Source organism: Haliotis rubra, unplaced genomic scaffold, assembly GCF_003918875.1.
Source record: "Haliotis rubra isolate DU_JTF1 unplaced genomic scaffold, ASM391887v1 Scf1117, whole genome shotgun sequence".
NCBI lineage: Eukaryota > Metazoa > Mollusca > Gastropoda > Lepetellida > Haliotidae > Haliotis > Haliotis rubra.
The window spans coordinates 46927-58862 of record NW_025765023.1 but is presented as its reverse complement, the minus strand read 5'-3'; the positions used below and the strand labels follow the sequence as shown (position 1 = coordinate 58862).

General features: G+C 39.2%; 1 protein-coding gene across 1 annotated transcript; it reads left to right on the top strand.

Moving 5' to 3' along the window:
• The first annotated feature begins 2394 nt into the window (after positions 1–2394).
• On the top strand, positions 2395–11422 carry LOC124289203 (gastrula zinc finger protein XlCGF8.2DB-like). The gene is made up of 2 exons (XM_046725810.1): positions 2395–2602; positions 8988–11422. Exon 2 carries the CDS (start codon positions 9706–9708, stop codon positions 10705–10707), a length of 1002 nt encoding a protein of 333 aa, XP_046581766.1. The 5' UTR covers positions 2395–2602; positions 8988–9705; the 3' UTR covers positions 10708–11422.
• The last annotated feature ends 514 nt before the right edge of the window (positions 11423–11936 follow it).

Sequence of the window (11936 nt, the reverse complement as noted above, 5' to 3'; positions counted from 1 at the left end):
AGTTTGTGGTGGGACCATTCACTGATACATCAACCCATTTAGCCATTAGAATACCTGCAAGATCTGGGTTAGAATTGGTCTTCAGCAACCCATGCTTGTCGTAAGAGGCGACTAACGGGATCGGGTGGTCAGGCTCGTTGACTTCGTTGACACATGCCATAGTATCCCAATCGATGCTCATGCTGTTGATCACTGGATTGTCTGGTCCAGACTCGATTACTTACAGACCGCCGCCAGATAGCTGATGCACTACTGAGTGTGGCATTAAACAACAACCAAACCAAACCATTATATATCATTTTATATAGAGCAGCAGGTGCAACCTGTTTTTGTCTGGACTAGCAAGGTTATTACCTAAGGTTGCACTAGGTGCAAGTTAGTTTCATTTCCTTAAATGGAGACATGATACGGCATGATGAGTGCGGCGTGTAGCAACAATCAATCAAACCATTCACTGATACATCAATGTTTTACAGACCGCCTCCGTGGTGTAGTGGTTAGAGCGTCCGCCCGGAGAGCGGAAGGTCGCGGGTTCGATCCCCGACCGCATCATACCAAAACACGTTAACATATGGTACTGGTTGGTTCCTGGCGCTCGGCACTAATGGGTACAACAAGGACTGGTCGGCTCGGAGTCAGTATAATGTGTCTGAGTGGGGTATTCATGCTTCACTGCGGCATGGTATCTCAGTGGGCTAGCACTATAAAACCAGCTTAAGTCTGGGCTAGTACAAGCAGCCGCACATACACACGCATGCACGTCGTCATATGAGCGAAATATTCTCAAGCACGACGTTAAACCCAATTTCACCTCACCTCAATGTTTTACACTACCGGTACATTAAAGTTTGGAGGTAATAGTAATAGTCCGCTTGTATGGCGCTCATCCCCACATGGGTACAATGTGTGAAGCCCATTTCTGGTGTCCCCAGACGTGATGTTGCTGGAATATTGCTAAAAGCGGCGTAAAACCAAACTCAGCCAGTCAGTCAGTTGTATGGCGCTCATATCCAGGCACATTGCCTGCTCAAGGCGCTACGTACATTAAATTTCGGAGGTATATGTACAGACACGATATCTGATATAGGTGTAACTTAGGGGGAAATATATTGATGTAGCTGCATTATGAGGAACATGACGTTTCGGAATATATTCTTTCTCATTTATAGGGTGAATTATTGACATCCGTAAATTTCCACTTTTAAGTAAAGGAACATTTTAAGAAAGTGCTACGCATGCGTCTGCACATCCATACACTTTCTCTTTCAAGTACACTTCTTACATTTTAAGAAAATACTAAGTTTACGCACACAAACACATCCCTAAAATCCCCCTTTTATACAGAGGCCTTACATTTAAAGAAAATACTACGCATACATGCGCGCGCGCACGTACGCACACACACACACACGCACGCACACTGGATGTGAACGCACGATCGTCGACCATAGATTCCTGTTACATTTTGTGGAATCAACTCTGAACAGAAAAATTGCGGGGCCAAACGCGACCGAGAACACCTTCACAAAGTGAGGTATTGTATAGGGAGTAAAACAACTTATGTAATTAGGTAAATCCCGTTTTATCGCGTATTCAATCTCTGAATCTGCATCATGATCACAACAATGTGTCTGTAATTCTATAATAACAAACTCGCAAACTGTGATCACAGAATACATTCATATACTTCCCATCAAAAGTTTAGACTCACTAGTGTTAATATAGCCACTTACTTCAGGCAAATGTTCTAAACTAAATTTTGCAAAATATTCCATACTGTTTAAAGATACTGATTACACATGAACTGATGTATTGTAAAACAAATTCGTAACCTTGAAAAGATTATTGTCATGAGTTCAAAAAATAATAAATATCAGTGAAAATTGGCGAATTCTTATCACAACTTTACACCAAAACGCAGCTGTTCACATGCACGATATTTGCCAGTGTATGAAATAATGCCCGTCCGACCGACCGCCCGAGACGGGCAAGATTTATGACGGACGGTTTAACTTTTCAGCTAGCCAGCCCGGTGGTGCTGGTAAAAACTTTCCATACATCTGAGTAACTTCACCATATCTTGGTGTCTGGTCTGGTAAAATCCATTTTGGGCTGGTAACATTTTGAAGTTACCAGCCATGATGTCTGGCTGGGTTTTTGCCATATTTCACATACTGTATTTGCACATGCTTTTCAGCAGTTTGATGCATGATCCTAAACTTTTGATGGGAAGTACATTTCATTGCTTATTGTCCATAGGGAAGGTTAGAACCCTCCGCTTCAGCCTTTCTCTCTTATATTAATATGACGATTTGCTAATTATTGGTTTGCTCTCTGAAATATCATTCACTTGGGAAATGGGACTCAGATATTGTCATTTTTCAGTTCCTCAATGACACAAATTTAAAAAAAAAGAATGACCAGGTTGGAATTGAACTTATACAACTGCCTTGTTCCCAGAAAGATCACTTTGTGTGATACGCCTGGAGTGATGTCCCTTCGACAAACCATCAAAGGGACATAACCGCTGATCATAATGCACGAGGAGACCGAAACGGGTGGTTCCAGCTTTCGAAATATGTCACATATGTGTGTAAGGAAGGTAAGTGTGTGCCCAGTTTTGAAAGCCAAAGGGGCAGATTGATAGTCAAAGGCACATGCCTCCATGTTAGTTCAGTAAGTTGTTTCTGTGGTTCTTACTCGAAATATGTTTAGAAATACTAAATAGGCCTGTCTTTAGGCATTGCCGAGAGACGCGATGCGGGGATCATGGCGACTGTTTGACCGCGTTACAGCTCTGAGCTAAATAACCCCAGGATTTTGGGGTGAATTCTCTTGAATCCTCGTATTTGACAGGATGATGCTTTCCAAAACGTTTCACCCTGCAAATTCGTCTGCGTTTGTAAATGTGTATGTATAAGTTGTACAGTCGTGGGACATAAGTATTCGTCACTTTCAAAATGTCGGACGTTTCTTTACATTTCATGCCTTTCACAAAAGAGGCGTTTTCTAAACAGAAATGAATGACATACCTAAATATTTTGTCAGATAACCCTTCATTCTGATTACTTCTCGAATTCTAGCCGGAAGTGTGTTGTACAATCCTTTAACTGTTTCCATATCAACGTTTTCGCCAGAGAAAAGTTCATCACAGTTTGAAATTAGGTGAGCGATGGGTTGGAGGTCTGGCTTTATCATGAGCCAGATATATTCAATTATGTTGATATCCGAAAATTGTGATGGCCAATATGTGTTTCTTACAAAGTTAACCCACATGAAGGTAGTTACCTTCAAGATACCTCATGAACCACTCTCTGGATTTTCTTCATATTTGACACCAAGCATCATTTAGGGAATGGGCAGGGCCCAATTGATTTTGGTTACTTTCACATAGTCCGGCAGCCAAATCCACCTTTTGGGCACAACCTTGCTTTGGTGTCAATAGTAGTGTTTTTTGTGAATTTTGCTTCTCAAGACCATCTATTTAGAGAAATTCCTTACTGGACCTCAATCAGCATTGAGCATTATGCATAGTTGCGAAATATAATTAAACCAAATCATGTATATAAGCAACGTATCTATTTTTGGTGTCTGGCTGTAAATAATTACAATCTAACTTAAAATAAACAAAATATCCTCAACAACAACAACACATTTTTTGTACTTCCTGATGATGTCATCACTTAAAACTTTAAAGGGCCACTGATTTAGAGCGATTATTGTTTCCAGCCAACAGTCTAATTACGAAACCTAGCTGCAAACTGGTCAGCCTCTGCTTCCACGACCGTGATGGACACGGGGACTGGGCTACTGTCCACCCTGGCAGAATTTCTTCAACCTAACCAGTGGGACATTAGGTAGGGTGGATGCCCATCAGATGCCGTTATTTGAAAATATCCCCGGTAGTTCTTGTCTGATAGTAATAAAGTATCCCAGCAGTGTAGGCTTTTTCACATTTTCAAATGTTTGGATGGTATAGTGACTGATCCAATTTGATCCTATTTCTGTGTTTTTTTACCTCAATATTTAATCATGTAAAATATGATGTCTATTACGTATGCTATGATATCAAAAACACACATTTGATATATTTGAATCCATAAACTAAACAACCCACTTTGCAATTGCAAAATAAGTCTGAAATTTTTACTTAGCATACATGTCAACACAATGTACAGCAACTCTGTAGAGGATTTCCCCAAAATCCTTAAAATGTCCTTAAGATTCTTATTGATTAAAAACATAATAAAATGAGTGAGTCTTACAATAATTTATTTACTGGCGTCTACCATTATATGTACAGGTTGCCTCTTGGCCAGGTCAGTGAGTCTTACAGTAAGACTATTCAATGGTGTTCACTATTATAGGCATAGGTTGCCTTCTTGGCCAGGTCAACTTGTGGTCCTGAAGGTTGAATGTCACAACAGGCATCTGTGTTCAACTTGCACTGAAGAAGGACAGTCAGGGTGTCACTGTTCAGGTTCTTCCTGCAGTCTGTGTGGATCTTCCTCACCTGACTGAACACCCTTTCACAGTCAGCATTACTGTGAGGAAGACAAAGCAGGGCTTGCATGACTTTCCTCAATACAGGAAATCTCACTTGTCCCATGGGGGTTTTCATTTGAAGAATGTTCCTCCAAACTTTGTCTGTGGCCTTTCTCCTCCCAGATTCATCTTGAAGGGGAATGTGGTAGTCCTCGTACTCTTCCTTCAGCTCCTCTAGGTTCACATTGGAGCTGAACTTGTTGGCAAGGCTGACAACTGAAATACACAAATGCAAAAACTGTAAACATATAAATAAAATAATAGTTTGAAACAGTCAATTCAGTACTTGTGTTTCTGTAAACATAATAACTATTTTAGGAAAATTTATCACATTCTTATACTGATAGTGTTTAGCTTGACAACCTACAATCAAGTAAAAGTTGAAACTCTGTAAAACAATACATCAAGAAGAAAAACAGACAGTAATATTCTTAGAATAAATTTATTATACACATATATTCTTACACTGATAGTTTTTAACTTGTTACCTTTCAATGTTTTTAACTTGTTAACTTTCAATGAAATATAATTTGTTCAAGTAAGGCCCCAAAAAATAAATGTTATGGTTCCGATATCCTACATTTCAGAACTAGGGTAGGTAGGTAGGTAGGTTTTTTTGTTTTTTTTTGCAAAATATTTTTACATTACTCATGCAGTGATTTTGAAGCCTATAAAAATCAGTAGGACAAATGTCCTGAGTGGGTGTCTGGCGATAGGCCATTGACCTAAAGCTCTTTTTGACATTTTTTAAATCCCAATGCCATCATGTAACTAAATTGTTAATGACATTTAATGTTGCAACTTGGATTCTAGATATACAGCAAAATTAAAAGATCTAATCCCACTGTTGATAAATATGAAATTTATTTTTCTAACATTTTTCAAATAATACAACTACAACTTAAATAAATTGATTTTTTAATGAAAATGCAAGCATTTATAATGTCCAGAAATATCACAAAAGAAGCAAAAACTATGGCGATTTTTTTCCATTTGTGACATGTCATAACATCCCTGTGCCTTTTTCTTTTATATTTTCATTTTTACGTAATCAGAAAATTGTTAAAAGCCACTGATATTGGGAAATAGGCGACCATACATATTATTTAAGAAATCTTTATATATCCATACATATATTATTTAAGAAATCTTTATATTATAAAGATTTCTTAAATAATATGTATGGTTGCCTATTTCCCGATATCAGTGGCTTTCCACTTTCGGTAACATGACACAACAACGGAAAATACCTCCGTTTTGAAGCTTCAGATGAATAACATGCGAGGCTTAATCGCTTTGATGGCAGGTATCGTTCAAAGCTGTGAACATCAACAATATTACTATACCCTTGCTGAGAGTATTTTCACAGTTGTAAGAAGCGATTTTATTGGATAAAGATTGGTTTCTAATGACGCTTTTTAAGCCACAGTCTGCTATAAGAGTTGTGATTGGTCAAAATCAGACCGCGGACATGAGGCAGCCAATCATATTACGGCAATGGATACTGTCCTCGTAGTTTAAAACTTTTATATTTAGACGAAAGTTATGGGTAAAATAATGCTATTCGAACATATTAAGCACCTAAATCGCTATGTATATGTAAATTATGGAACTTATTGGACGGTCGTGCTAGGTTATGACCTGTGACAAAAATGCTTCATGCATATATTTTCGCATTAAACATCGTGTCCAAGCGTGAAGATTGAGGCGAAAGCCGAGATGTCACTTGTCAGTGACTCGCGCATTGCATGATCGCACAAAAAAGATGGAAATAGTAGTTTTATATGTACGCTTTGACAACTTTTATGAATGCTGTTGTTGATTTTATTCATTAGTTTATTCAATTTATTTAATGATTTCCTTGAAACATTGTTACATGCGAGTGGGGTCGGGAAAGCCCGTTTCTGATTGTCCAATGCTTAAAATAGCAGCCAATCGCGCAATCCATTACATGTATATTTGGTAGCTTAGTGTGATAAAAATGGATGCGTAAATACATACACGCCGCGGAAACCTGATCAAGATTTCGTGGTTAGTTTTTGATGAATTCGTAAATGATAATGTTCGTAATTTATTAGGTCCAATATGTGAAAATAACATCGAAATTATCGATCGTCCGGAGTGTCCTAATTAGTAAGAAAGTAGTCGGTCATTTGAAAATGTTATCGGACTATGACCGAAGTCATGTGTCAGAAAATAAATTTAATTTATTATGTGGTGAGTAAAATTGTTAGGCTCGGCAGGAATATTTAGGCTCGGTCGGGAAATCAGAACCACAAGCTTCTTTTTTTTTAGGCCTAAATGGTTGATATTCTCTGAAACAATACATTAAGAAGTAAATCAGGAAGGATAGTAATCTTACTTCTTGAGTAATCAGTGTCAGCTCGCCTCCCAGGATCGAGGATGATCGGATTACGAAGAACTCCATCATCAAATGGGAACTTCTTCAGCATTTTTCCCACAACTGCACAGTAGAAGGACCTCACTTCTCTGGAAAAAAACCCAATGCATTGTAACTAGGGATAAGTTATCATGAAGTCTTTCAAAACCTCAGAAAACTCTTAGGACATAAGGAAAAATAACTATCATTTAGATTTACCTGAAGAAATAGTTCTTTACATCAGGATCCAAACCTTCATCTTCACACTCTGACAGGAAGACTCTTGTCACCATCCCAATGGCAAGTGTCTGATCACCATGCTGTAGATCCCTGTCCTGGTAGGCTATCTCCCTCAGATCACTTTGACCTCTGATGTGTTGGAGCTTCACAAATTTTACCAACAGCTTCCTTAGGAGCCGGTCCATTTCTGCAGCCATGACACCAATCTTGATTTCATCTGCCTGAAAAGTAAATGACAATTCAGTCAAATTTAAATTTGTACATATATCCGTTTGAGGATACAAATATAACAATGATATAAAATAGTAACAAGGTAATTATTGAACTGTTTATTGGTAAAGATGAAAACACAAGTTAAATATTTATTAAACTGTTCATTGATAAGGACTTTCCTTTTAGATAATCTTAACTGGAACAATTTATTGAATTCATTCATGACAGGAAGAATGTATTCCAGAAACTTCAGTGTCAGCTTTGTGGTTGGAGATGAAAGGTCATCAGCAATTCGCTTCACTCTTCCTGGTTTTTCATTGTCAGCGTGGCTCTTGAAATAGCTCACTAGGGCAGGGAACTGGTTGATGGTTCGACCTATGACCTTCTCCAGGGAGAGCCAACGTGTCTGACAATGCTTTAGGATATCTAAATTGTCAACCTCTGTGAATTCTTGAAATTGCTTATAGGTCTCTCTCCTTTTGGAACTGAAAGAATAATAAACACAGGATACAAGAGGCAACCTGAAAATGTTAAACTCCTTAGAAATGTTAAAATATTAATTCCATATTAGGTTATACCATATGTTAATACAATAATTGAAGAAAGTATATAAAGTTTTCACAAAAAATGTAATGTAGAGATTATTTGATATTTTCTTGATTACGGCAAGATTCACATACCTGTGTTCAAAGTGGAAGTATATGTCGACCAACAACTCGTCAACTGCCAAGGAGAACTCTTTCACGCCTGCTGACACACAGATTGGCTAAGTGACATATGCATCCGATGTTGAACAATCTGGTTGCTTTTCCCTCACTCTGGACAGCACTGAATTTCTTTTGCCGATCATTACATTGCAGTTGTTACTGGCAAATCCAACACAGTTGTTCCAGGGCACTTCATGTTTTCTACAATACAGAATTATTGATAGGAGTTAGTAAGTAACAAAATGCTGTCAGAGTAACTTTGAATAAATTCAATTAAATGTTTACAACATTATTTACTTGAATGAAACTGATCCCAAGATTGGGTGGAATGCATATGCTGATAAGTTTCGTGGGTGCTATTGGAACATTGATGACTGAGACTGGCCTGCCAGAAAATTTGAAGTCTGTTTTTGGTGGTGTCGTAAAAAAATGCTGATGGGAAAGAAGTTTCCGATGAATATGAGAGCTATGCGCATGGTTGCCTGAACCTGAGGAAATCTAGACTTGCTTTGTTTTAGGCTTTAGCACTGCAAATAGGGCTTGGCAATAGGGAAAATAATGTGGTTCAGGGAAAGTGAGACAGACTAACCGCCACTATTCAAACTTGATTATTTACAGACAGCCACCATATATCTGGAACACGGCTGAGCCTGAGTGTGGAGTTAAACAACAAACAAACCAAACCATTATATATCATGATATATGATTTTATATTGTGCAACCTGTTTTGTCTGGAGCGGCAAGATTAAGGTTGCACTAGGTGCAAGTTGGTTTCATTTCGTTAAATTATCTTATCTTGACTTTGCTTGATTCATACCAGCCCTGTTTGTTACTGTGAGGTTTTTGTGGAAACATGTTATATAGATGAAAAACAATAAGTGACAACTCTCTTATGTTTTCAGTTAACATCAGAAGATCCAACAGTACATGATGGAAATACAAACCCAACCACAACATCCTGGCTCTGTCATTGAAACAGATGTAATCATGGACTGGGAGAGAGCCTTTTCAACTACCTGATCTCAAGAGCCACTTAATGATTTACAAGGGGGAATCCCTGACTGTCAGAGAGCATTGGTGGAAACAGCTGATTCCAAGAAGTGCAATAATTGTGCCAGTAAAGCTGTTTGAGTGTTGCAAGTTTGGGAAAATAGAGATGTCAGTGATGGAGTCTTGCTTCAAAAGTGTTGTGAGTACTTTAAAGAATTTTCATCAGCAAGTTAGGTGAAGAAACACTTGAGAAATCACGGTGGACTGACATTTTATTTTTGTAGAAAGTGTGGGATAGAATCATGGCAAATAGCCACCAGAAGACACACATGAAGACATGTCAGAGTTACCACGGTGATGTGCATTGGAAACATGAATGTGGGAAAGTGTTTACAACATCATCATCTAGGAACATGCAAAGATATGGAGAGTCATGACATGAAGAGACAATACTCAGTTGTGTGTTGAATATGTTTACAAGACCAAGTACATTGCAGAGACACATAATGAGTCTAAGTGAAATAAAGCCCCTTGAGTGTGATGTGTGTGGGGAAGTATTTAAAACATCATGGAGCATGAAGACACATCAGAAGGGTCTTCACTGTGGACTCCAGCTGTAAAGTATACTAAATGTGGGAAAACATTTACTCTAAGGGGTACTCTGAAGACACAATGAAGAGTCACAGTGGAGTCGAGCTGTTTACGTGTGCTGAATGTGGGAGAACTTTTACACAAAGAAATAATCTGAAGAGACACATGAGGCTTCACAGTGATATCAAGCCTTTTAAGTGTGCTGAATGTGGGAAGGAGTTTGTACAAGCATCAACCCTGCAAACTCACATGATGAATCATAATGGAATCAAGCCTTACAAGTGTGAGGAGTGTGGGAAAAGATTTACCCGAAGAGATACTCTGAAGACACACATGGGGGTTCACAGTGATACGAAGCCTTTTAAATGTGGTGAATGTGGGAAACAGTTTTCACAAGCAGGTAGTCTGCAGTCTCATATGCTGACTCACAGTGGAATCAAGCCTTACATGTGTGATGCCTGCGGGAAATCATTTACATTGAGAGATACTCTGAAAACACACATGAGGATTCACAGTGGTATCAAGCCTTTTAAGTGTGTTGAATGTGGGAAAGAGTATGCTCGAGCCGATAGCCTTAGGTCTCACAACCTGTGTCACAGTGGAGCCAAGCCATATGCGTGTAGTGAGTGTGGGAAAGCGTTTCCATTGAGAAATACTCTGAAGACACATATGAGGATTCACAGTGGTGTCAAGCCTTTTAAGTGTGGTGAATGTGGGAAGGAGTTTGCACTAGCAGCTACCCTGCGGACTCACATTCAGAGTCACAATAGTGTGAAGCCTTATGAGTGTAGTGAGTGTGGGAAAACATTTACACAAAGCAGGTATCTGAAGACACACTTGAGGATTCACAGTACTGTTAAACCTTTTAAGTGTGGTGAATGTGGGAAGGGGTTTGCACGAGCTGACAGACTACAGTCTCACGTGATGCATCACAGGGGAGTGAAGGCTTACAAGTGTGATGACTGTGGAAAGACATTTACACTGGGAAGTAATCTGAAGAGACACATGAGGATTCATAATGGAACCAAGTCTCAAGTATAGAGAGAGCAGGGACTTGTTAACACCAGTAAGGAAGCTTTTCACATTCAGGTAACTTGCAGTCAAGGAGGAGGAGGAAAGTGTTTGCAACATCATGAAGCATGACAATTCACCAGAAGAGGCTTCACAGTGGAATCCAGGTAACATTTATGGAATCAGAATTACCACATTATTTATGGGCTCATGCCCTAAAGTGAGGTGACAGTGGATGGAACAATCACAACATCAAGTTGTCTGAAGTCACACAGACATCATGGAGTCGTGCCCTGAAAGTGTGGTGAGACTTGGAGGAACATTCCCAGCATCAAGTTGTCCGAAGCAGTCAGAGAGCATCATCAAGTTATCCAGCCCCAGAAGTGTGCAGAGTGGCATCATCAGAGTAAAGTTAAGCCTCACTACTAAAGCTAATGGCATGAGTATTACCTTGGTCATGGGGACCTTGTCATAACTTCATCGGCCAGTGACAACTGTCAATAGGCCCGTAAGTAGGTCATGGCAATTCATGAGACCTTACATTATTTAGTACTTCAGGTGACAAACAACGTTTCATACCTTTTAGAATGGTCTTGGTTTTGCCAGTTTACAGTAAGGAACCGATAATCCTTGTTGGAATAACAAAATTCCAATCTAACTATCCCCATTTTAGCCAACTATTACGACTGTCAACAGCTGTGACGGCCAAGCATAGTAGTACACTTAGTCCAGTCTAGTAAAGTCATATTTGGTGGTCGTGTAATTTGGAACCAGAACCGGTTCTTGAACATATGCTTGTCACCGGAAATGTGGTACCAAAAGTAAGCTGGGCCCTGTCTCGCATATCACAAGTTAGCGCATGCAATGGGAGCTCGGAACCAGCTTAGTACTGGAAGTAGCGCCTCACGATACTTACGGGCCCTATCAGTAATTGTCCAATTTGGGAACCTCGCATTCTTTTAGGGGTCTGTATAATACAAGCAGCTGGCTTATTTTTAAAAATGGCACTGCAATTCAGTACTTGTCCAATTAGTGACCCTGGTATCATTAGGTGTCAAAACTTGCACTAAACTTAATCGCCAGAAACTTTTACTCAACAACTGACCGAAACTAAGTTGTCTCCTGGATCATTTACTAACCAGAATCCATTACATAGGTAGGCTTTATGACATTCAGTAGAATCAGTAACTGGCCTGGTGTTACGGGTCTGGGTGATAAATGCCCTTGAGCCAACATATCATTTTCAAGCTTAATATGAC

What these genes read in the sequence shown, in the direction of transcription:
- LOC124289203 (XM_046725810.1), top strand. Translation starts at nt 9,706, where the DNA reads ATGTGGGAAAACATTTACTCTAAGGGGTACTCTGAAGACACAATGAAG.